Here is a 27,390-nt window from a genome sequence, read left to right on the forward strand (position 1 = left end):
GTGGAACATTCTTTGTGGGTCTCATTCACCATCCATATGTTCCTCCAGCAGCAGCACAGGTTTGGGGAAGAACGTCTTTCTACCCGATGATGGCACAGATACCATTTTTGGCCCTTTTTAAAAAAAAAAAATAATTTTATTACTTGTTTGTAATTCTTTGTATTTTAAGGTATGTGAATTCAGTTTATTTGTACTTTTTTTGTCATGGTGCTATCTAACTGGTCCTCTGTTTTCTGAGGGTTCAGTACATGTTGAACAGCTGCATTATATGTATACGAACGATATACTTGAATTGAAACAATGTGCTTTTGTGTGTTGACCTATAATAAAGAGTTAAGCAACTGAATCAGTGTGCCTCTGAATGTTCTTTGTGTTTATTGCAAAACAATTAATTTTGTCAAATTGCAACCACAAACGTCAATTTATTGGCATTTCATGTAGACCGCTGCAATGTTGCATATAATAGTGAAGTAAAATGAAAATGATTTTTTCCTAATATATATATATATATATATATACAGTATATATGCCACTTGCATCTGGAATTTCCCAGAAGATGAATAAAGTACTATTTTATCTGATCTGATCTGATCTGATCGTATCTCTCTGCTGAATCCCAAGTTCACCTGTTTCATGGGAAAAAGTAAAGTTTTTCACATCCTAGAGTAATGGGCCACATTTAAACACTTCCTAAAGTGTCCAGACTTTGAATGCTGGTGAGAACGTCCAGCCTCCTTTGGAGAGAATTTTCCATCTACTAGAAGAACAAAAGTAAAGCCTTCTAGAGAAAAAAAAAACAACCCATAAAAGTTCTCGGAAATGTGCTGAGCATAAATCCATCACTATACAAAATCCTGTATGCTGGCTTCGTGAAATTCTTTCCAAATACAACACAATTGATTGAAGAAAAATACATAGACAGGCTTGAAAACATATTCATACTCCCTGGACTTCTTCCTGTTTTGTCATGTTGTGCTTCAAACCTCAATGTGATTTATTGGGTTCATATCAGACACACCAAAGCAAAAATGATGAGTATTTGTATCGTTGAAGGAAAATGTGAAAGGGTTTTCTCATTTTTATGTTCTGTCTCCCTGAAGCAATGCTTTGTAGAACCCCCTCTTGTACTGTAATTACAGCTTTAAAGGAGCAGTATTATGTTTTCCACACACAAAGCACCATTTTATAGCACAATCAAGCAATTATGCTACTTTCGGTTGTTATAAAAAAGCTGTATACACAATGCTGTATACACAATAGTTAAATAAAACAATATTTAAGCAGATAACTGGAAGCAGCAGATGGCAAAGTTTATTTTAATCAAAGGACATCCCCTTCTCTGAACAGGAACGGCTCACATCTCTTGTGCACAGCAAGAGCGCCCACCAGTGGTGATTAGCTATGTTTTTTATCTTCAAATTTGCAACCAAACAGATTCGGAGCATAATCACACCGAAAGTGTCTCAGAATCTGAAATCTAGAGGTTCATTCATTTCTGTGTTCTGGAACACCACATATACATCAAACTTGTCTTAAAAAGAAATTTGACTACATAATTTAAGGCATTGAAATTGGGCCTCTGTCTCTTTAAGAAACTCTTCGTCTTTCTGAAACTCCGCCTTCAGGGAGTCATCACATGGCTCCCCTCTTAACCCTTAAACAACATTTTTACCAGTGTTGCCCTGAGAAGTAGCTCCTATAATGAGTTCAGCAGATGTTCAGTTCCACCAGGTGTTTGCCAATTGCTGCTGGCTATTCTGAAGGAGCTGAGAGACGGAGCCGCAGGGGTGGGGCTGCTCTGTGAGGCAGAATGTTGGAAAGGAGGAGGAGCTTTGTCTTTGAAGGCGGAGCTCCGTCTCCCAGGACGTTTTGCACACCTAAATGGTTGCCATGGGAGATTAAAGAATTTTTCAAACATGCACAAAAAAAATCAGAGGACCACTCCAGCTGTGTTTTTGATGAGGGAATAACCAGTATACCAGTTTTCTATTCTAGATAATGAACTCTTTTAAAAATCACATAGCAAATCTACTACGGACATTGAAAATGAAGATTGGGTTTTATTATCGAAATGGATCTTGTTTTACACTCAAAGCTAGAAGAAAATTGGTAGCAGCGACATTCCTGCCACTTTTGGATTATGGAGATGTTTTATATATGAATGCTTCGACCAAATGTCTTCAATCATTAAATACTGTGTATCATTGCGCTTTAAGATTTATAACCGGTAGTAGACGTTTGACACATCCTTGTGATTTGTATGCAAAAGCTGAATGGCCTCCTTTAAGTGTACGGAGAAACAATCACTTAATGATCCTGATATATAAATCTCTACTCCGTCTAACCCCAGTATATTTATCCACTCTCCTACATAGAACTGTCAGTTCTCGTTCTCTTCGCTCCAATAACATTATTCTTCTGCATGTCCCACGCTTTCGAACTGAAAAAGGGAAGCAGGCATTCAGTGTTTTGCCCCCACAGCGTGGAATCAGTTGCAGTCTGAACTTAAGATGTCGGAAATGATTTCACTGGACTTATTTCGAGCAGTTCTTAAAGATAGGCAACAAGAGTCTATGAAACAGTGTCATTGTTTTTAAATTGTTTTTATTGTTTTATACTTATGCATATGTATTAATTGTTTTTATCTTGTAACCAGGTTGCTATGTATTGCAAATTTTTTGCCCAGGTCCCTCTTGAAAATGAGATCTAGATCTCAACGGGGTTTACCTGATTAAATAAAGGAATATATATATACATATATACACATGATCATGTGATTAAAAATACATGTTATAAAAATATAATACAAATACAAGATTACTAAAAGAGAGGATAAAGTGTGATGATAACCCAACACTGGCCTCTTGTGGGTTACAGGAGTCATTACATGTTTTCTCTCTTGAAGTTTGACATTTTCCAAAGCACATTGTTGGAGTTTGTCTGCCGGTTGTTGACGGAGTCTGTCGAAGCAGTTATTGGTTCATGTTTGCAGGGAAAACTAGCAATTATCTGCAGGCTGATAATCAGTAAAACGTTTTAGCAACTTCTCAAGCCACAAACAAAAAAGGCTTTCTGTATGGACACTGGCACTAATCTCACCGATTGATAACGTTTCTTAAAGCTGCAGTATTTATGAAAAATAATTTTAGAAAAGTTAAAACACTGCAGATTTAAAAGCAGGATAAACAGGGCATTTTCTGTCACTGCTCCTAATTTACACAACTCACCTTTCAATGTTAGACCTGGCCATAGTCTGGAACCCTTCAAAACACTCCTTAAAACTTATTTTTATTCTTTGGCATTTAAAGCCTGACATTGTAATCTACATGTCCTGTATGTTTAATTTATTGTTTTAATCCGGCGTGTCCTTACTGGTGGTTTCATTAATGCTGCGCAGCACTTTGGTGCAGCTAATAGCTGTTTTTAAAGTGCTTTATAAATGAAGCTGACATTGACATGAAGGGGAGTTTTGTTCTCTGCTGTCGCAACATGCATTCTCAGAATGAGGGATTGCTGCAAATCCAACAACACAATGAAAGTGATTGCTTACAATCTGCTAGGTTTCTTTAGACAAGAACTTTTTAAACTAACTTATTGATAAACGGAACTCGCTGCACAGATTGAGGATTAACTGGAAAATATGTGATTAAATTAAATTTTTTTTTTGCAAAGTGCCTTTTCATTGGGTGTGAAATGGCATTACGTATATGAACTGTATTAAATTGAATAGAATTTAAGATCACTTCAGCAACCTGGAGCCTCACTAACGTCACTTCACCACAAAGCGAAGGGAGTTAAACCCAAAAGAACAACTTTGGTCCTGGGCGAAACGTAAGGTGACTGATGCAGGAAGAAGGAAACCCCAAAATGCTTCAAATAAAGTCATGTAGTTTATGAAAATGTCCAGGAAATGTAAAACTATTTAAAAAGGAAATTAGAAGTAAAACAAAAATTCTCTCTGTCATCCTTTTTTTTCTAAACAGTTTCGCTAATTATCAAATGTAAATAGTTGCAACAGATGTTCACCGAAGCTAATAACAGTTTGGGATCGATCGTTTCCAGGACGATCCATCGCATTGTTACATTTTTCAGGGTTTCTTACGATGTTGCCAATCGGCATGAGTGCTCAGAAATCAATCGGAGGGTAAAGGTCAAGCGTGTTCTAGTGCTGTTTGGCAACCAGTGAACCATACGTGGGGGACTGTCAAAGTGGTCAACGGCGGTGCTGCGTTCAGGACCTTTATACCGTTTATACGAACACACAATCAACGGCTGTAACGAGGTGGAACACACACAAACTGGTCAAGTCAGACTCTTGTGAAACAGGCTGCGCCGGTGCCAAGATCAAGTGGAATGTAGTAATTGTAACGAGCGCGGCCAGTTGGATTTTAAGAGCGGGTTTAATAGCCGGAGAGCTCTTAACCGACTTTATCCACCAGAGGTGAGCCTGGCACGTTGCTCAGGTAGGGTGGAAGAGGCCTGGAGCTTTATCCAGATCCTGCCAACTGCTACTCACAAGAAAACACAACGACAACACTGTTCACCCACCAGCAACTCCTGATGAGTAATCCTTGGGGATTGGAACTTTAAAAACTATCGGTGGTGGAAAGAAAAAATAGCTAAAAAGACACAACACTACAGAGATACAGGATGTAACTTTATAATTGTAAGCTAGACTGAAGACCTGTCCAGGGAGACCGCGCCTCTCGCCTGCTGACCGCTGCAGACGGGCACCTGCAGCCCCCGCTGCCCCACTCGGGATGAACATGTTGGATAAAGGAACAAACTTATTCACATGTGATTTTAATTCTGTTTCTTATTTAATTGAAACGCCTCAATTGCAAAATCGTGGGGTTTCCTCTTGAGCATTAATGCTAATGGAACAAAGTTTTGTGCACATAATGGAAACGCAGCTGCTGCTGGCCAGACACGGTGGTGGTAGAGTCATGGATCTGGGCGAATTCATGAAATGGATACGACTGTGAATTCTGGTCTCTACTAGAAACTGCTGAAGGAAAGTGTCTGACCATCAGTTTGTGAGTAGCAGACAACGATCTGAAGCGCATTAGTACAAATAAAACAAAGGTATTTTAATAGTAGCCTTGTAAAATACTGGACTTAAAAGCCAGCAGTTTGGCTGGATGAAATCATTTGGACCAAAATCTCTCCACTGCGATGGAAACACCTTATTGCCTGTTGCTGCAGGATTAGGTTTATTTTACCACAGATGGCAAGGATGGTTGAATCAATTCTTTTAATAATTGAAATCATGTGAAATCTTTTTTTTTTTTTTTGTGCCTACTCAGGTTACCTTTGATACTAAATTTCAAGTGTGATAAAAAGGCCAAAATAGAAGAAATATGATTAACAAGTCATTAACATTTTAATGACTTGTTTACTAAAGAATCCAAGCACAATGAGTTTTTTTTTGTGTGGTTCCAGAAACTGACGATCTGACGGATCTTTTTCTAACTCGCTTAGAAAGTTTGTTGAATGAAACATTCAACAAATTCATTCAACAAACTCGCTGAGCTTGTTAGAGAAAGATCTGAGACCGACAGTTTCCAAAACAACACACACACACACACACAAAAAACCTCATAAATGCAAACAGGATTGCAGAGTCCAATAGTCTCTGTCTCTTTAAAAAGCAGCTGCGCCCAGGTCATCCGGTAAAAGCCAGGTCCAGCTTCCCATGGGAACATTGTCCATACGTCATAATTCTAAATTGCTTTCTGATCTGTGAGTTGGTGTTCAAACGAGTGAAGGTCTGAGTCCTGCAGGCTAAATGAGGCCAATTTCAACAGTTTATATGACTAGAAAAGCTAAAAGTTCAGACCAGTAACATAACAGAGGAAAGACGGGGCTGGTAGTTTAGAGAACTCAGGACTGTTACAACTCGAGTTGGCAGAGTGGCGTCACCAGATTCCAGTCACGACCTCTGGGAACGACTGGACACAGGATCAAAGTCCAAGGATCAGTTGGAAGAAACCATATAGACTCCTCAGTCTGACCCACGCCTTAGACGACCCGAGAACGGATGCTTGGACTTGAAAGTTTGCCTCGCAGCGTAGAAACTCATCCAGTTTTGTTTTGACGACTGGGCAAACATTCTGGACTCTTTGATAAGCCAAATATGCACAGACATACAGCATGCATATGTAAATTTGCTTTACTAGGGGGTGAAGAAATGACAAGTGACACAAAACAAAAATAGCTAACGACGTCCCAGCTAGCCTCCGGAATTCCTTGAACTTTTGCACGGCCATCAAACTAAACAGTCGCCACAAGACTGTTGTGCAGTTTCGATTCCTTCAAGTTATTTGCTTACAGGCTCAGGGTTCTGTGGTGCGTTTACTAAACCACAGAAACCTAAACGAGAAGGAACAATATAAAGTTGTGTTAATCTACTTATGAGTCAAGTACAGCAGTAGGAAGCGTAGCCTGTTGAGGAACAAAATAAAGTAAAGGTGCAGGAGTTCAGTTCAGAAGACTGTCCACGAAAGCAGCGAATTGCACAGGCGCAGCTCCGCGCCCGCCAGTCACGCGCTCCAAAAGAGTTGCACGCGACTCGCCCTGCAGTTACAACAAGCAACAAAATGGAGCCGGAAGATGTTCAGCAAAAGCTAAAACGCCTACCCAATATTCAGCCTGAAAACAAACACGTCTTAATTAAAATGTCGAATGTACTTAATTAACGAGCAATGCTGACAGTCTGTAGAACAACGACGCCAGAGAGAACTTGTTCTACAGTTACCAAAAACCAAGAACAATATCTGCTTCCTCACTACTGTTAGGTGCTGCGTTCACTGTGGCGTCTGGCCAACATGATGGAAGCCTTGATCTAAACACACTGAACGTTCATCACCTTCAGTTTAATTTGAGTTAATTATCTGTGGGGAAAATTAGTAACTAAAACCTACATTTTGTTTTAAAGGACTCAAACTAAGCAAAGCACAGCATCACATATTAACATGATTTATTAGCATATCATCTAGAATAGATTATCAATACACTTGAATGTCATTTGGCAAAATAACAACAAAAAAGGTTCGTTAGTGGACTCAACATAATCTCAAGAATCAAAACAGATCAAACTTTTATTTACAGAAGACATCAAGACTTTCCACCTGATTCACAATCAAACCTGGATACCTGCACATGAAGAGGCTTCACCTTTAAAAGACGAGTGAAGCCCAACATCAGCAGCTACCAGGTCTCACTGCGAGACGGGAGGATTGACTACTGCCAAGCTTTACTATCAGGTTCAGAGAAAAGGAACCCGACATTTGGGTTTTAGTAGAGATGCACTGATCAGACTTTTCCTGGTCCAAACCAATTTCTAGAACTCAAAAACAAAATGTGCTGCAGGTTCCGTGGTAGAGGTAGTGGCTCTGATGGTGTTTAACCTTTATAAGATTTCTGAGTCATTGATTGGATGGTTTGAGTTCTTAAGTTACTTGAAGCATGATTGGTGCATCTCTAAAACAATACACATTTTCAATTTGGACCTGGCAGAACCAGAACATCAACCTTCTTCAGTAAAGTTTGTGCTTTTGTAACATGTGCTAACCCCAACCATGTGTTAATGGAGAACTGTTCTAGTTCTGGACACTGTCAGCCAACAAGAGCACTTTCAATACTTCTGTCGAAGGCAATATTGGAGTATGTGTACATACTAATAAAAATTAACAGCAGTGAAATATTATGCATAGCACACATTCACAGCACCTACAGTATGATACACTGTTAAATCAATACGTACAAATCAAATATTTACAGGGATGAAAATTTGCCGCGGGACACTGGAGAGCTTTAAATAAACACTAATGTTTATGAAACAGACAGATAAGGTGCAAAAATAAAAAAAATAGGTGCAAAACTAGCAAACACCTTTTAGAAAACAACAAACTGTGAGGTAAACCCCCCTATAACCAATGATCCCACACTTTACAGGTGAGCTCTGGAAAACAAAATGAGTGACCCTGTTTGATGGCTGTACCATTCCAAAAAACACAAAGAAAATTAGGGTATTTCTCCAAAAACACTAACGTTCAAACAGCTGCATTAGTCCAGCATAAAAACACTGGTTAAATTCTGAGCTCAACTCTTATTTCATCATATTTGAAGTCGGCTTAAACGCACTAAAATACAAAACAGGGCACATTAAAAGTCAAATGTTGCTACAACATTTCTCCAAAGGGATTCTCTCAAAGACACATGCTCTTGTACCAGGCAGGGGGGATAGATTGTAAAGACGCAGCGTTAAGGTCGTAGGTCGTGGAGGTCTTCGGGGCGGTTGGTTCTGCTGCTCCGCTGCTGCACAAACAAACAAAAGCAGAACAAAAAAATCATCGAGACGACCTGACGCTGACTGGAAAGAAAAAGAAAAGCACCGACAGCAAGCAGCTGAACGTTTCATTAAAACTAAAACGAGTGCGACGACATTTTTCAGACGCGAGAGCAGCCAGGCGTTTTGCACAGCCGAATGGTCGCCATGGGAGACGAACGGATTCTCAAACACGCATGGCAGAATCAAGGCAACGCTCCAGGCACGTTTTTGACGAGGGAAGACCGATACAACATGATGTGAAGCTAAACAAAAAAAGAGAAAAAGTCAATTTTGCATAATACTGTCCCTTTAAAAATACAATTATTTTTTCATAACAGATGCGATTTTTAAAACATTTTTCCCTCTCCTCACTTTCTTTTCTAAAAAAAGAAAAATAAATTTTTCAAAAAGTGGATTTTGATTCAATCTTCCCTTCTGTGAGTTTTATGAAGGAGTGTTGGGGCTCGCCCATAAGAATTTCTGCTTAATGACAAGAATTTAGTCATAATGGTATCAGAATAAAAGTCCAATTTTCACCAGAAAAAAAATTGATAAAATTACAAAAATAAATCTGGATTTTTAACATCTTCATGACCAAGTGCCCTTCTCTAAGAGGGGCTCACTGGACCCTCTGAACCAGATGCTTTCCTGGTGTCTCTAGGTGTTGATCACCCAGCAGAGGGTGAAGAGTAATGTCAATTGGACTTGATTCTAGTTCTTTCCACTTTGCATCATACTCCTCTTCACACCAGTAAAACAGCAGAGTCAGTTGTGCTGCTCTGTAATCATTTCCCAAACATTACTCCTTTATCTCTTGGTAATTGGTCATGTTTTATAGTGTACCCTCGGTTCCTTGTTCCGCCATATAAACCTAGACACGGTTCGGTTCCACTCATTAAACTGCTTGGGGGAAACCGAGGAAAGTTGAGCCAAAGGATAAGTTGAGTGTTGCTTTTCATTTCTAGGGAATAGTAAAAAAAAATAATAAAAAATTAAATTAGGCGTGCCGTGGTGGCGTAGCAGTTAGCGCGACCCGTATTTGGAGGCCTTCAGTCCTCGACGCGGCCTTCGCGGGTTCGACTCCGGGACCCGACAACATTTGCCGCATGTCTTCCCCCCTCTCCTTCCCCGTTTCCTGTCAGCCCACTGTCATATAAGGGACACTAGAGCCCACAAAAGACCCCCTGAAGGGGTAAAAAAAATTTTTAATTAATAAATAATTGATAATGTGGCGTCATCTGACGAAGTTTGGGAAAGAGCGCCATGGGTAAAGCGGTTAGACTTTGATTTCTTACAAACCGCTCTTTAAGTTTTGAAAATGAATTTAGTCTGGCTTTTATAAATTGTACAATTGTACAAATGAGTTTGACCTAAACAAATGATGCGACCAGACTTCTGTATGAGCTGTGCAGAACCCCAGAGCGACCGGCAGACGTCGCACAGCTGCGCTCTGTTTACTGAAGTGATAACGGATAACGGGGCCCTTTAAGGACTTATTTCAAAGTTAATTCAGCAATGGGAGCCGATGTTGTTGTGACAAAATCAGAAGGAAATTGATTAAAAGGAAGCAGAGCCAAAAACAACGGCCCTCTGTGGAGCACTGAGTGCAAAACATGTACAGAAGCCTGTCTGGATGCGTAATCAGAGCTAAGAGTGGTAGAGCCGGGATGGGACGCGCTTCACTGACAGACTTCTTTCATAATTAGGATTTTTTTTTTTTTTCAGCCATTGTTTGCATCCGGTCAAAATTATGACACGTCTCAGGTTAATTACATGAAAGTCGGATAAAATGAGACACGACTGTTCTGCCTGCAGTCGCTTTGAAAACAATCGGATGTGTTAGGAAAAACACACTGAATTTGAGTGCTGTGTGAAAGTATTATTATAAATAATAAAATACTGAAATCCCTGTGATAAGACATCTAGTTAAAGAAAATTGCATCAGGTTGTTGTATTTTTTGATTTAAAATATCTTATTTGTAATGTAAATATAACTTCAGGCTATCTAATCATTTCATCAGGCCAACAGCAGTGTGTCATTTTAATCCTGCTGTTATTGAACAGGCGCCAATCCTTTTAAACTGGGAGACACTGAGCAGCGTTTACCTCCAAGTATTTCAATTCAACTTCCACTTCTTTCGACAATTTTAATTGTATTGTAACAATTTTCAAAAGGACCCTCCGAGCTGTTCACGTGGTTTCTGCCAGCTTCACCAACTCAGATTCGACGAAACTTCAATTTCATGTCTAGTCTTTAAGACTACGAACAAAGTTTTAAACCTGTACTGTGACAGAAATGACTGAGCCGGCACCAATTTAAGACTTTTTAAAGATGCACAGACACTTTGATTTAAGCTAATATACTTTGTCGTCTGGAGTTTACATTTCAGGCGGATGAATCTGTTTCAATCCGTAGCTACTAGCATGTGTGACTCAGCCACAGACTACGATTTGGTTTTTAGCTAAAAGTCATTTTTCAGGTAAGAATCCATTTATTTGAAGATATTTTGAGGAGCAGATGACATTTTAACAATGTTCTATATCACTGATGTAAAGCAACAAAAGGAAGAGGCTGTCACCTCTGCTGACAGAGGCAGCTCCTCAGGCTTCAGCCAACAGTAATTGTGTGAATCAGCCTTAATCTGATCACACAATTGGAAGCATTGAAGTAGATGCATCAGGATGTTTGAAAGAGAGGCGCTGACTGCTTATCAACATGATTTACAGCCCTGCATAATAACAGCAATTAAAAAAAACTGGTGAAAATTATCCCCCCGTTTTGGCCTGTGAAAAATGAACTTGACAGCTGAAGAAAAGCTCCATTTTCAGGGAATGAAAAAAAGGAACACGGCGCTAACGACAAACATGTCTTCTGGCCTCGCCCCGTCCAAGTCTGTTAAGTCTGCACAGACTCGATTTTTACAGGTTTGCGCGCCGAGCCAGACGAGAGTGCGGCGACGGCAGAATGTGTTCGGAAACAGACGCCGGGACACGGACTTGGCGCCGTCGGCCTCCGACAGCCCAGGACGGTCTAGGGCCAAGCTCGTTTTCCCTTCCACCGAGGGCTGATCCATCACCGCCGCTCAACTTTTCACCTGGCAGACGGTCAGAAAGCAGAATTCCTGCTTTAAGCCTGCTAGACCTTCGACGGGAGGGAGACGAAGGTTTTATGTGTTCTGGAGGAGCTCAAGTTCAATAAGGAGTCCGTTGATTAAAGCTGAACATTCCAGAGATCAGAGCTCTGGACCAGAGTGGCGTTTCTTCATTTTCAGCAGGGATGTATCAGGCCGTGCTTGGAGGAGACAAAGGAGAGACCTTGGCAGGAAACAGAAACTCTGAGATGGATGTACTGCAGGTCCCCGCAGTCGGATCTCTGGCTACGGTTCACCGTGCTTTTGACCCTGGTAAATATCCCATGCACACTTCTATCAACAGCTACTTATAAAAGTCCTGGCTTTACATTCCTCCGAAGGACTTGCATGTGAGATGAGGCCCTCGGCTCGGAATTTCAGATGAGCAGAGAAATCTTTTTGGTAGTTAGCCAACAGCAGAGCGATCCACAGGGGTCTGTGGTCACAAAGACGTTGCCAGACACAACATACCTCCGGTAACGCATTTACTGAGAAAGTCTCGCTCCTGAACAGCAGAGAGATGGTGACATCTCTCTGCTGTGGAGCCGCGACCTTACCCCGTCCTGCCTCTAACACAACAGAACCTTTCAGGATGATCTGTAGCCGGGAGGTCCTAGACGAGCTGGACTTTCAGAAAGATTGATGAGATGAGCAGTGTGGAAGATCTGTAGGTATTTGGACCGCCATCTGCGGCTGATGATCATGGTGTGCTGCCTCAAGAGGGTGGAGCATCGGAAATACTCCAGAGCAAAACGAGGTGGAGACGGTTGAGATGCTGGAGATCTTATAAGACCCAAAGATTCCTGAAATCAGTACCAAGTACGCCTTCATAAGATGTACTTTGGGATAAATTTGACCGTTACATGGTAGCAAAAGGCTTCCAATACAATCTTTTGTATGTGTTGAATGGCAACAGTGGGAAGCAACGCAACATTAAGCCCAGATGCAGATTGAAGCAACAGTCTACACAGAGTTAAGGAACTTTTGAAGTAATTACTTACTCTGGGTCTCATTTGGACTCACTAGAGTGTAAAGAGATTTTAACATATTAAAACATCACAGTGTGTCTCATTGAGGTTGACTGTGGAGTGAAGAGCTACCAGCTGGTTGTGGTCAGCATTGCTTCGTCTGACCAAGTTCTAGTAGAAGAAGCTCCGATTATTCTCAAATTATTTGTTTTGCTGCACTTTGGGTTTCCAGTAGGAACGATAAATGACAATGAGTGACGAACAAGACACAAACAACAGGCATTAAAGAAATTGCTGTTTGTACATCAGCAATCGGCTAGTAATCCTGTTCTGGGGCTGATTGCTAGTGGATTCATCCTCCACCAGGGGGCTTTCTCACTCTGTCCTGATTGCATTAAATTGCTACGGCTAACAGATTAAACAGGAGGATAACGATACCCAAAACTCACAAGGCTTAGATGAGATTCTAATATTCTAATATGAACGCACACCATTATCCAGATTGCTATTTTCATCGTTCTTTGGTGACGCTTTTGTTAAGCAGAGGGAAGCTGGTTAGAGTGCAGATAGATGGCGTTACAAATCCTAGGAGAAAACCAATTAAGCGTTTAAAGCAAATTCATCTGATAAAATGGTCCAGTCAAAGTTCTGACCTAAACCTCAAAGCCGATACCTGGGAAAACTTGAGTTTAAGCTGTGTTGCAAAAAGAATGGGCAACGTTTTGGGTTTTTTTATACTATGTGTGGAGCAACCCAAACGAGCTGGGGCAAAGTGAGAGGTGGCGCAACCAGACCTGACTCAGAGGCTTTAGACTTTTTAAATTTTTTATTTCTTTTTTCCAATGGTAGAAAAAGTTGAAACCCATTCATCACTCTCCTTCCACTTTCCAATTATGCACTACTTTGTGTCATTCACATAAAATCCCATTAAAACACTGAAGTTTGTTGCTTCGACATAAAAGCGCCGAACGTGTTGCGACAAAGCGTACGCGCTCGGAGCCTCAGTCAGTTTAAATCAAAACTTCGTTTCTTGTCCTCAGGTGACCTAAAAGCAACGCCGGAGCTCGTCTTAGTTCCCTCCAAATTTGGCTTGCACAGTCTACAAGCTAATGACTTTTAAAGCGTGATAATCGCTTAATTAATCCCACTTATTGAAGGACTTAACAATATTCACAGGGCTCCTGTGATTAAGAGATTCCCCATCACTTTGGATGTGTCGCTCGGGTTTTGGTTAGCTCGTGTGTTTTAAACATCAGGCTCTCGGTTAATTTACAGTATGACTAAACACTGCGCGCTACAATGTGAACATTGAGGAGGAAGAATAATCCCTAAAAAATGCTCCATAAAAACAGGCTTCCTGGTGGGGAAGTAGCTCGGTAATATTACTCACAGCTCCTAACTTTGATGTGGGATCCGTCTCCGAGTGGGTAGGAGGCGTTCCTTTTAAGAGCAATGGACAGAGGGGCGAAAGGGGAGAGCAGCTCGTTTTATTACTCCTCTTTACTTCCAGGGCCAAGGCGCTCCAAACTTCAGTTACAACTTTGGGAAAAAATGTGCGTGCTGTCGAAATGTTTAGCTTGCGGAGCGCGATACATCACCGTCTGAACTAATGGAACGGGTCGTTGGCTCTGGTTGCGGTTGGACTCACCACGGGATCGCTTTTATCTGCTGAAGCTTCTGTCTTCGTAGATGGTGACCTCGATCTGGTCGAGGCTGTTAAGGGAAGAGGAGCTGCGGCGAGTTCACACCGAGTTTCAACCCAAAACCAAAAGCCCCCCCCCCTCAGCTACCACACACTTGTTCTGTGCGCTTGGCCCGAGCCACACAACAAGGCTCGGTGACATTTCACTAAAAACAGATTTTTTTTTTTTTTTTTTTGTTTAGTTTCGCCCAAAAATTGGGTTGAATGGGCTTCATTAAAATATCACAATCTCAAACTGAAAATTTACAGGAAGTTAAATTAGAATGCGGCTAAGTGATTGGTCAAAATTCAGCTGAGTTGCAGTGATTGGTCCAAAACTAATGGGAAAAAAACTGCTTGTTGCAGGCCTACAGAAAATATTAAACTGTCATATTCATTTTGTTAAAATGTTAAAACGTAAAAGTTCAGGTGAAATGCTGCCGTCTACTTCCCCCGCCTCCATCCGTTGCTAAAATCAGCGCAGCAGTTTGACAGCGTTGGAGAAATAATCCAGATCGCTGTCACGGGGAACAAAGTTCAGCTGCAAACAATTTCAGTCATATTCTGTTAACCCTCATCTCCTCTTCCCACCCAGCTGGAATTAAAGAGCATGGTGAGCCACCACACACACACACACACACCCTCCACACACGCCCACACAGCGACAGTCAGGATGTTGGGGCACTCATTGGTTTTATGGAGATGTTATAGATTACATAGGACTTTTATGCAACTTTTTGAAGAGTTTACATTCATAGCAGCAGATTTCCTGTAAGCCACTTTGACTGCTAGATCCCATATTTACCCACCATCAGAAGTGACGGTAAAAAAAACACCAATATCCAGACCCGCTGTGCGCCCTTTCCTGGAAAGCCAGAGGGTCATACAAGATGGCTGTTTTTATGATGAGGACTGTAGCTTACAATCGTCACTGTGTTTGCGGGGGAAAAAAAGTTCTTTTAAATTGGATTTATGGTTTCACAGAGAGTGGGAGGATACGACTCGGAGTCCTCTTTCGATGGGATCTGTCAGCAGGAGGCCTCGTGGCGCGTAGATCTTGTCGTTTTGTTCCTGGATATATTTGGAAATCCTCTTCAAAACCTAAAAAAAGAGCAAAGTTTTAAAACAAAATTGTGATTTTTGAGCACACAAATCCCAAAGTATAAAGAAAAAATATTAGGGTTGAAACGATTAATCATTTTGATCTTGATTAATCGATTATTGAAGTACCCATCAACTAACCTAGTAATCAATTGATCGCAGACTGGAGAATACAAATTCAAGAAAGGCCATTTGCTGATCAGATGCAGAGCAGTAATTTAGCCAAAAAGGTACAGAAATACATACGTATATACAGTATATATATACTGTATATACGTATGTATCATTAGCTTCACCGTGTTCAGATTTACTAAAGGAATGCCGTTACTGCATTTTAGACAATAAAATGCTCATTTTTCTCATCCAAATAAAAAGAAATCAATCATTTGTTTATTTGAATCTTTCAATGTAGAGTGTGCCATTTAAAAAAAAATCCAATTCATTGTCAGAACAATCAATAGATAAAACAATTATTCAAATAATTATTAGTTCCAGCCTTAACAATATATATATCCAGTAAGCCGAAAAAACCTTATTTGGGTACAATTTCAAACAACTGCGTAACTTTGCACAGCCTCCATATCCCACCTTCTCGTAGTGAGTCTCCATACAGAGAAAGACGGCGTAAGCGGTGAGGCAGGCCAGGCAGCCTTCGACGAACGACTGACTTCCCAGCTTCTCTGCCTCCGTGTAAAGGTTGTTCAGCGTCCGTATCGTCTCCTCAAACTGCTGCTTGTCAATCTGAAACATGCGAAAGCAACAAAACAAGACCAAGCAGGTCAAATTAGGACATCAGTAGAGCAATTCTTTAAAAGGTGTGTGTAAGGATTTATCTTAGCAGTTCTTTTCGTCTTGATGAACGAGGGGCTGGATGTTCTCAGACCGGTCATGCATCAAGAGAATTCTAGGCTTCCGTCCCGCATTTCGGAACACCTCCTGAGCCGATCGGGTCGCCTCGGCTGCGAGCCTGGGGAATGTTTCTACTCGGTAACCGGGAGGAAACGGTGCAACTTGGACACAAACATCACAAGTATACGAAGCAAAGCAACTCTTGCATCGTTCGCTCTTCAGAGACACGGGTCCTCGGTTGTCTCAGATTGTCTCGGTTGTCCCCGAACCAAAAGACATGATCTGGGTTTCTAAGTGAAATTGTTGGACTTGGAGCTCTAAAGTATTTACACCCTTGAACTGTTTTGAGTTTGTTGTGACCTGACCACAGGCTTCAAAGCTTTAAAGTGATTTTTAAAGCCGTTACAAATAAAAACCTAAAAAGCTTTTATATTCTAGAAGTCTGTTAAAAACATTTACCAGACATTTCCCTTGTGCAATCATAGAGTGTTTTTGTTTTTTAATATGTACAACCTATTTTATTTTTATTATACATGACTCTCTTTTTTTTAACTGTACTTAAGCTTTTTGTGATTTTTGGATTTTGTTCTGCGCGTCTCTTTGAAGTGGTGCTAAATGGCAAAGTGGATTTTTATTCGCCTCTCCTTCACTTTGATACTTCTAAATGAAACGCAGCATAACTCTCAGATTTCACCAAATGAGTGAGCAAAGCAACTCGGTTAGATGTAGTACAAGTATAAATCCAGCTGTTTCTGGCCTGTTTTGTTGAACAATAACAATATCATGTTGGGCAAGAGCACGTTGAATAAGGTTCTCCAGTCAGAAGAAGCTAAAACAAGGGCTGGGCGATTAATCAATTGTATACATTAATTGAACTTCTGTTTTTTGAAGATTTTATTTTTTGAAAATTGAATATATAGGATTAAATAGTCTAAGAGGCATGATTAATGTATTTAAGGCCAGCTTATTGTATATATTTTTTAAAAAAATTAAGACATTTTAAGGCCTTTATTTTACATTAATTTAAGACTTTTTGTTGTACAACCTATCCATTTGTATCTACTACTAATCCAAAAAAAATCTCACCAACTCTTGAGTCAGTTCTGTGAAGTGCCACTTGTATTGAAGCTAAATATTTAAAAAAGAAAAAGTATGTAGTGATTACTGAACTCTGATTTTTGTGTTCTGTTGTACCCGTGGTTCTGTATGAAGTACAGAGACGGGAAAAGAGAGAAAGAGGAAAAAAAAAAAAAAAAGACAAGTCGGTGAGTATCCTCTAAGTGGAACCAGGAGCAGCAGAAACCCGTCTAGTGTTCTGCTTCTTGTGCCTGAGGAATGCATCATATCTTCCCATCTAAAGTTTATTTTCCCACTAATTTCCCAGTTTGAAGGCTGTGATTCATCTGAACATCTTCCCACTGTGAGCTTCAGGACACAGGCCAGCAAAACCAGACAATTAAGGAAACTCCACTGATCAGTGTAAAACGTGAGCAGCCACACGGACTCACAATGCTCTCCTGGTACTTTTTATATATATATATATATAAATAAAACAAACAGAAAAGAAAATCACACAAACTAAAACAACAAATATGCCTGAAGAAAAAAACATTGCAAAGCACATGACTTCTGAAAACCACAAAATATGCAAACCCTGCAAAAAAGGGAAAAAATGTTGGCTAAAGTAACAAAAAAAAAAAGCTAAATTAACTAATTAAATAAAAATGCAGGCCATAAAAAGTTTGGCCCGTGGTGCGCTTTAAAAAAAAAAAAAGAAGAAAGAAAGAAATAATGGTACAGCTAATCTTGAATGAATGTGTGGGGGAAGAGTTCTATGGCAGTGAGAATGAGCTCTTCCACGGCCTCATCTGCCCAGCGCTGATGTGGATATGAAATAAATACTGGGAAAAACACTGACGACCACCAGACTCCTGGGGAAATTCCAATAAAGCTTCTGAAATGCTGGGAAGCAGCTCTTCCGTGCGGTAATGAGCGTCAAAGCCACAGTTCTGCCTCAGACTTCAGCAACCTGCTCCTCCATCTACATATCCGAGTTCCAGCTGCTGCCTCAGCAAACACAAACCTGGAGTTTCCTCCTCTGTTTTATAGGCCTGGTGGGCCTCCAGGCTTTAACTGTCCCCTTCCAGGCAAAGCGTCGTTTGTTTATTCATTTTAATTAGTTTATTTAAATATGTAGTAGGCAGTAGGGGGCGCTCACCAACCGTGGCGTACCCTACAACGTCAAATAATTTGCAATTAGAAATAGAGTACGGTACTCTGATCCAAAGGAACGTGCAGCTGAGTAGAATTATTGTAAAAATGTACAAAATATGCATGTGTATATTTGTGCACTGTAAAAAAGACTGTTTACATGAATTCTGTGTAAATACCACCAACTAAACACAGACGGATCTTTTTCATCCAATCAGTTTTTTCCTTGTAAACAGTGCATTCACGTGGATAAATAACAGCCAATCACAACCAGTCAATCCAGAATCCTGCTCCAAGCAGCAGAAATGGCCAAACAACATGTTTGGATTTAGGAACACACAAGAAAGCCTAAAGGCAAATAAATGCCTGAATTTGTTGCACTAATAATTTTCTGTTTGCTACAAATGATTATTCATTTGTTCTAAACAAATTTTAGGTAGTATTTATTTGAATTTATTTTACTTTGAAAATGGGACCAGTATTACATAACTGGTTTTAAGATCCACTGGTTGGTTACTTACCGTAATTTGGATTTTAACTTTAGTGCATGAAAAAAAAGTCATACATTTTAATTGTATTTTATTGTGTCTGAGACTCTGTAAGTGGTTATGTATTGTCGATAGTGTCTTCCACATGATAACCTCATATTTTCACATTTCTTGTTAACTTTTAACATTTTTTAAATGATGTGCCGCCGGTGGACCGCCCCTACCGCCCCGTTCCACCAGGCTTCGCTGGTTTTCTGAGGGAAAAACTTTGAAACATTACAATTTGGATTCTTAGTAAAAAAAAGTTAATGAAAAAACTAATAACAAAACTGTTTCATCAATGACTCAAATTCAAATATTTAACAAACTCTGCTCTTAAGTACTGGCGAGAGGTCAGCTGAGAACAATCATTTACACATAGCTCCTATGAATCCTGAAAACAAACTCCTCATGATAGAAACAACAAACACATGTTGCACAGCCTGGTTGGGTTCCAGCTGTGGACTAAGCCATGAGGAAATGTTCTGCTGCACCATGGGAGCACATTAGTGGGGAGAGGAGAGAGCCAACCTGGCTACGACACGCCGCTCGTCCCTGGTGGCTCTGATGACGTCGATAATGTACGACGAAGCAGGTGTTCCTCGACTCTCTCCTTGTCACTGTGACTCTGGAGTTTCCACCAATCAGTGATTCTCTTCTTCTGTTGAGAACACCTTTGTAAACTCTGTTTTGCACTGAAGCTCCCCCCAACTACAGCCAGTTTTATTAATGGCAGAGGTCACGCTAAACTTCTGTTTCCATCACTTGGACTGACCGTGTCAAAAAAAACATCCATCATATTCTATTTTTATCCCATTTTCTCCAGGAGTCCCCTGGACATATAGTCAGTGATGCTCAGGCCTTTTACTAGACATTACTCTGCATTAAGTCGGGAAAATGACACAATCACGCAAAAGGACCTGAGGAGAGTGTTTTGCTATTAATAGCCAACATTACGAGAGCTAGAGAAGTTCCACTGGTTTTACATTTCATAGGCCAGTAAATGTTTTAATATAAAAAAAAAATTTGGCAAAAAGGTGGGAAGTAGGTCATTTATGCTAACTTGACTTTGATAACCTTAACATGTTCATGTGCTGCGCAAATTTTGGCTTTTGGTTCAGTTAGCGCTAAAATAAGTGAAAAAAAAGAGAAGAACACGAGTAGTTTTGAGATGTTATCAGCATCATTTTCCTTTTGTTGTGGCGCACTGTAATTTCTGAAAGTTCAGTAAACGACTAAAAACGAACTCCTTTATTAGTAGAATATTGACATATTTATTTCAATCACTAAATAGTGTAAAATAACTAATAAAGTATTTAACCAACTATGTCTCTTGCAGTGGCAATTATGTACAAAAATTTATTATTGTCCATTATTAACAAAAAAAGAAATTTGTTTAGTTCTCTTGACAATAAACAAATTGTTTATGGGTTCATAACCATTTTTTTTTACATTTCAAAACACCTGCAATTGTCTCAACTTTAATTTTGGTAAACATTTTACAGAAATTGGATAAGAAATAAGGACGCTACGACCATTTCTGGGACAGACTCCTGCTCATGCCCCCCATTGGAACAGTCTGGTTTTATGTTCATGCCTCGATGCGTAATAATGGCGCCTGGAGGTACGCATCACTAGCTAACAGGCGCCTTCCTATACATAAATAAATATTGATGTTTATAGCAACACCTCTCCCTGCAGACCAGCCTCACTAAACACTTCAGAGGTACTTTATATTACACTTTGAGGTATTTTGAATGTCTTCTGAAACGAAGCGAACGTCTTAAAATTCACTTCCTGCCAGAGGGAGCGATACGGAGCCTCTTATCAGCTTGTTCCTACAACGGTGGAGCTGTGCTCAGCTGGAATGTGATATGACGGCAGGAGGTCTGCTCTGCCAGCTGGCTGGAGTTTTCGGGGGAGAACAGTGAGACCACCTCTGGGCTGTGGGTTGTTGATGAACATCATTTCGTCCCATTAGCCCAGAATGCACAGCTGATAATGGAGGACATTGAGAAAGAACAACTCCTCCTCAGATTTCAACAAAACTCAGATCTTCCATCGTGACCGAAAACGGAAGAAACCCGGAAAGCCAGCGGCCGTCAATCGAGGCACTCGGCCTCCTATTAGGATTGTGTCATTTTACGAGGAACACTCTGCTGTTCCTCATGAAGGGACCAGTTGGGGTCCAGGTGTAAAACACGTCTCCCACCTTGGTCTCCAGCTCTGAAGGAAACTTGGTCTGGAACTGGCACATGGTTCCGTTGGAGTAGTCTCTCTGAATGAAGACTTTGGCTGCGACAGCCGCCTGCTGCCTCATGTCCTGTAAGCTGTGGGTCTGTGGGGACAGGAATTAGCGCGTCAATGTCTGTGGCGGCGAGGCTCAGAGAACTCGTCACAGCAAAACACCAACTCCTCACACTTGGACTTCGAGGAAAATCAAAAACTGCTTTCCAAACAGGCCTTCCTGTCCATCGTCCATATTGAGAATATAAAAGGCAAGGGCTGGGTGATAAATTGATATTATCAATTAATCAAATGTTTGGTTTTTAAAGATTAAATTTGACAATTTAAGCAAGCTTTACATTTGCTATTTATTTGGACTTTGAATTTAGGGCACCTCTATAATGAAATATAAGAGCCAGGCTAAGATTGAATTTTTTTTCTCCCCAGAGAATAGAGTCACACTGTTACAAGAATACCGTCATGTGACAATAAAGTCAAAATAACACAAGAATAAAGTTGTAATATTATGACAACTCAAATACGAAAAAGAAAAGAAATAAATTATCCAAGCTTTATTCTCCTAATTTTAAGACGCAAGACGTTGCATATTTATTCCGGCAATATTATGACTACATTCCTATTATTAGACACATATTTCTGCAGCCTGACTCTGATACTCCGAAGTGCAACTCGCAGAAGTGATAATCCAAACAAAATAAACTTTTTGAAAATATTTTCTGGCTGTTGTCATTTCATTTTTTAGAAAAAAAAGCAGGAAAAAAAAAAAAGAACAAAACGAATCTGCTATAAAAATGATCCGATTTGATTTCTCTGCCATATTGCCCCGCTCTGCGTGACAAAGCATTTGTGATATATAGTGCGGCCCTATTAGGATTAGATAAGCTTAGATAGTTAAGTTTTGTCTTAAGGTTTATGTCAAGATTATAAAGAAGCATTAATAAAGCAAGCAGGGGAGGTGACTTATATCGCCTTGTTATAATCACAGATTATCTGAACTTCAGAGATGTAAAAGCAAGTGAACACAGATATAAAGAGAACCTTGGACCTGCAGATGAAAACACATCCCTGTAATCTAATCTGACCTGACCTGGACCGTTTAGGTCCAGGTCAGGACCGTTTAGGTCCAGGTCAGGTCAGTCACTGTCCTGGACGCAACCATGTTTCAGCATAAATTCATCAAATTCACGTCTAATCCAGATGCTGGACCAAGTTGCATTTATAACACCTGAAGGTAACACGGTTACTTGACTGTACCATAAAGGAACTATGTGCCTGGAAAATACATAATACCGGCCCTTTAATAGTAATAACACCCTATAGAGCGGATGTCCATGTACTCTACAGTACATGTTGTCAATACTTGGTTGGGCCTCCTTTTGCATGAACTACTGCATCAATGCAGCGTAGCATGGAGAAGGACAGCCTGTGGTTTTGCTGAGGTTGCCATGACAGCACCGCTCTCAGGGTCAAACCAGTTTGTTGGCTTTTAAAACACACCAGTACCATGTCCGTTAAAGCACGTGCTGGTTCTGGTTTGAAGCATGAGGAGGCGCCGAGTGGCTCTGAAATGTAAAATCAGCATGTCCTTGAAGCTTGGCAGTGTGTTGCCTGGAGCCTCTCAAGGCTGTGGTCATTCCTGTTGCTTGTGCTTATTTTCCTCTACACTTTTTCCTTCCACCCAATTTCCCAAGGAGAGTCCAGAGAACAGGTCACTTTTATAGTTGATTCAGGATGAGATTTTCAACGACACATTTATGTCTATATAAAACGGAAAGTGATGCATCAAAATGTGTTTTCCTTTATAAGCTGTGGGGGGTTTTGCCTATATTTTAATGTAGGTATAGCATATAAAAATAGGACTTTTGGGGTAAATAGGTTTTGGAAGAAATCTCTTGTTTTGTTGCTGTGAATAGACTAATGACATTGTCCTGATCAACAAAATAGAAAACATTCCACCCAATTTATTTTAAGGTCAGATTGGAGATAAAAAAATAAGGATTCACAATAAAAATGTATCTGTTTTTAACTGAAAAAAAAAAATGGCCTCAGAGGATTTTTAACTTACGAAATTTGGCCTTTTTGGTTCAACAGGTTTTGGTGCTACTGATGTGGACAATGATATAAAATTGGTGTGTCTAACAGAATTTGTTCAATTGGTCTTAAAATAAATTATTGATTTTTTTTCTTTGCTTGTTTTACTCGTGTACTGAATTTTGGGTCTCTATTACAAGCAAGTATCAAAATTAACAGAAATAAAAGCCTCATATACTGTATGGCTGTGAGTAAATGTTGTAACTTTTTCCATTGACATTCTCATTAGTACAGATGCACCAGTAAATTAATCTACTTAACAAAATACTTACTCTGAACAAATGTGGAACGAAAACGGAAGCAATTATTTAACTCAGCTTCTCATTTAGCTGTTATTTGTTTATTGTCTAACAGAGTCTGTATTATACAAGATAACACCATATACGCAGTCATTTTTCATAGTAGTAAATTATTTAATAGATTAGTGTTTTCAGAATCAACTAACCCTAATCTTTGCCCGGTTTGATTTAAAAGTGCTTTCACAACAAAATAGCTTAGCATGTTAGCAACCAAACCGTGAGCTAGCAGCGGGCTAACACCGCCCGTTCACTCTCGGTTTACTACTTTAATATAATCCAAACCCGGCACCACTACTGACATCTCAGTACATGTGTTCATGTTCCGCAGATGTGAGGAAATACAGCGGTTTAATTTACACAGCTTACCTCCGCCATGTTGAAGATTTCTGAATGCCGCACGACGTGATACGGAGTACTAGTTCCGTCGGGAAACACTTGTATGATATTCGGTTCCGGCTAAACTTGGCCAACAGAGACAGGCGTACTGCTGAAGCAAACGTGCAAAGATTAAAAACATGATGTTTCATATATATATATATATATATATATATATATATATATATATATATATATATATATATATATATATATATATATTAAGAAAAATCTATATATTTTTTCATATATAAAATATATATGAAAAAAAAAATATATATATATATATGTGAAAAAAAAAATATTTTTTTTCATATATAAAATATATATGAAAAAAAAAAAATATATATATATATAAATGTAGAAATTAATACAGATATAGTTAAAATAGTAACAAGCATACGTAGAAATTATTATAAGACTATTTTAGGAATTTTGCACTTAATAAAAGTACAGGGAAACAATATTGTTACTTAAGCAGGAAAAAAAATCGTCAGATTAAAGACCGGTTTCTTTTCTTCACCCGAGCTGGAGAAAGTGCAACTGTGGGAAGATTCAAGTAGTTGGCCTGTTTCCTTGGAGCAAAAATATGGTGTGAGGAGACAATTTGTTTTTGTCACAGTCCACAGATCAGATAAAATAAAGATTTACAGTACATTGTGGGTGTGAAAGAAAAGTTTGAATATCTGGACAATTATCTCATGACCACTCTTGGATAAGATCGAAGGTGTGTGATGATGTCTGCTTCTTTTCCAAAAGTTCTCATTGCATCAGTAAAGCAAATTGTATCATGAATCTATAAAACGCTATTTAGGTGGACTTCTTGCCTTTTTTTTTCAGTCTTTGCTGAACACCCACCAGCCCTCATCAAGTTTGTTTTGTTTTATAAATCACAACCGTTTGCATGTGAAGTTGCGTATGAAAGTTTCTGCAAGCTTTGTAAATCAATCAATCAATCAATCAGTCAAGTATATTTGTCTAGCACATTTCAGCAGCAAGGCGCTTTACATCATAAAACGCTTTACATCATAAAACCATAAAAACATCATGAACACATCACATAGTCACCGGTTGTGAAAACCAGTAACACACATTGCATTTTCTCAAGTTCCATCATTAAACGCATCAATACACATCAAATAATTTGATCAGTGTTCAATTTATTATATGGTTTGAAAGCAACTCTGAACAGGTACTCAGTGTTTCAGCTGTTTTGCAGCTTTCTGGACGTTTGTTACGACATTTGTGGCACATGAAAACAGAATGCTGCTTCTCCATGTTTGGTTCTGATTCTGGGGATGCAGAGCAGAGCAGAACCAGAACCAGAAGACCCGAGAGGTCTGAAAAGTTGATACAACAACAGCAGATCTTTAATGTATTGTGGTGCTAAGTCGTTCAGTGATTTATAGATGATTGTAGTGTTCTGAAGTCTATTCTCTGAGCTCCAGGGAGCCAGTGAAAGGACTTTAGAAATGGGATGATTTACTCACTATACATTCCTGGTTTATTGACGACACGAGCAGCAGCTGTCAAATTATATTGCAGTCATCAACGCAACTAAGGATAAATGCATGGATGAGTTTCTCTAGATCTAGCTGGGTCATTAGATCTGTGCATGTCTGACCCAAAAGAACCCACAGCTTCAGTTGATGCCGAGAACAACCGTGATCTTTTTATTGACAAGGTAGTTGTTCAGATGCCAGTCTGTGTCTCACACTCACCAATCACCGGCTCATACTTGATGTGTGCCAAATGTTTTAGGAGTAATGAAGCATTTGCAAAACATGATTTAATTATACCATAAACAATGTTCTCAGTGGCAATTTGGGTTTGCAACTCACCCTTGGAGTTCTCGCCTCACATCGTTCCAGATCACAGGGAGTTTTTTTTTTTTTATGGCTTGGCTGCACACGTACAAAAGTCAGTCCAGATAAACACACATGCACAAAAAAAAAAAAAAAAAATCTATATTTTTTCCAAGGTGGGATTTATCACAACAATTTGAAACAACAGCAGTAATTTCACATTTATGTGAGTTTATGTTGCCTTGGTGAAAACTTAATTTCACCAAGGATTCCAGCTGCTTCTGCAGGCCAAAAAGAAACCTTTAGAGTTTGCTGAGCCGTTTCTTTCTGCAGTCGATCGAACGTTTTTCTCTTCACGTGTTTCAGTTCAGAAGATATGGAGAAATTTCAGTGATGCACCAGCAGCCCTTAGGAACAAAAATACTTCAATATCTGGCACATTTTATCTGATATGCCCACTACATTAGCAGGTAATTTGATCCCTTCTACATCCCCTCATTTGCAATTTACTTTCCTCTGATTTTAACTGCAAAATTTTAAAGGTCTGTGTTTCCTTCTTTGTGGTTGTTAATTCTTTTTAACAAGATTTTATCATGTAAAACCAGCAAAAATACAGAGAAATGTAAGATCAAGTAAAAAAAAAAAAACAAGATCTGTGGAAATCCAGAAATAAATATTTGGTTTAGGTAAAACTGTGAATAAATGCAAGCACAAATAAACAAAGTGAAAACATACAAAGTTCTTCACAAGCAGTCACTGGTCAAAACAAAAATTTCCTTTCGGTTTATTTAGCCGGCGTTGAACAAGTCCTGTTCAAATCAAATTCAGTACATTCCAAAGCAACAACACGCAACACAGTACAGTACAATGTAATTAAAGTCAAAATGAGGAAAGGATGACTTCTGCCTCAGTGACCTGCTGTCTGAACTCATGGCGACTCCAAGTCCTGATCCTCTGAATGAATTATGTTAGTGATTTCCAAACCAGCATTCTAATTTGTCAGCACTGTCTTGCACAATTTTTCTTCTAAACCTACCCCTTTCCATCTTTAGAAAAGTTTATAAATGTAAACTATTGCTAACTTAGCACAAATAATAAGTGTACATTAAAGAAGTGGCAAAATGAAGAGCTAACTTTAACAAATAAAGTTACCCCTCTCCTCTTCAGTCCTTTGTAAAAAACAAAACAAAACTGTGGAATGTTCATGGCTTCAACTCCTCTAGCTGTTGTGTGTTTGCAGAAACAAGAACGTAGCGACGATTGTTTGGGTTGTGTCACTGACTTTGCAGCAATCCCTCACACTAAGCGTGCAAGTAGCGACAGTTTGAAAGGAAAACCTGCCCTTCAACGGGAAGAAACCGCCATCACAAGCGGTCATCTGCCACGACCGACGGGAGGGGTTTGAGAAGACGCTTCACACTACATTCAGTCATTCACACTCTGATGGTGGCAAGCTACATGCCCAAGGACACAATGGCAGAGGCGGACAGAGCAGGACTCGAACCGGCAACCCGCTGACTGGGGGTTACCGCCATCATCCCATGTGGAATCTATCACAGCCAAACGGAACGCCACACCAGGTGCAGCTTCTACAAGTAGAAAAAAAACTGAGAGAAAACTAAATTAACAGTTAAAAAAAATAATGCATTTGCATATTGGAGAGCAGAAGAAGAAAGTGAGAAAAAAAGATCAATCCAGCAATCTAAACCTACAGCAGCATCACTACAGAGATAGTCTACCTACCTACCATGGTGTGAAAAGTGCTTACCTACG

At 39.7% G+C, this 27,390-nt stretch overlaps 1 protein-coding gene across 1 annotated transcript; it reads right to left on the minus strand.

The window, feature by feature from the left end:
• Positions 1-6,962: 6,962 nt before the first annotated feature.
• Positions 6,963-23,941, minus strand: LOC114154322 (golgin subfamily A member 7-like). Its single transcript, XM_028033323.1, has 6 exons — positions 23,804-23,941; positions 21,013-21,138; positions 15,802-15,954; positions 15,112-15,213; positions 14,080-14,134; positions 6,963-8,319 (listed from the first exon to the last, which is right to left on the minus strand). Exons 1-5 carry the CDS (start codon positions 23,810-23,812, stop codon positions 14,093-14,095), a joined length of 432 nt encoding a protein of 143 aa, XP_027889124.1. The 5' UTR covers positions 23,813-23,941; the 3' UTR covers positions 6,963-8,319; positions 14,080-14,092.
• Positions 23,942-27,390: the final 3,449 nt, after the last annotated feature.

The sequence above is a fragment of the Xiphophorus couchianus genome, chromosome 12 (genome assembly GCF_001444195.1).
Source record: "Xiphophorus couchianus chromosome 12, X_couchianus-1.0, whole genome shotgun sequence".
In the NCBI taxonomy this organism is placed as follows: domain Eukaryota; kingdom Metazoa; phylum Chordata; class Actinopteri; order Cyprinodontiformes; family Poeciliidae; genus Xiphophorus; species Xiphophorus couchianus.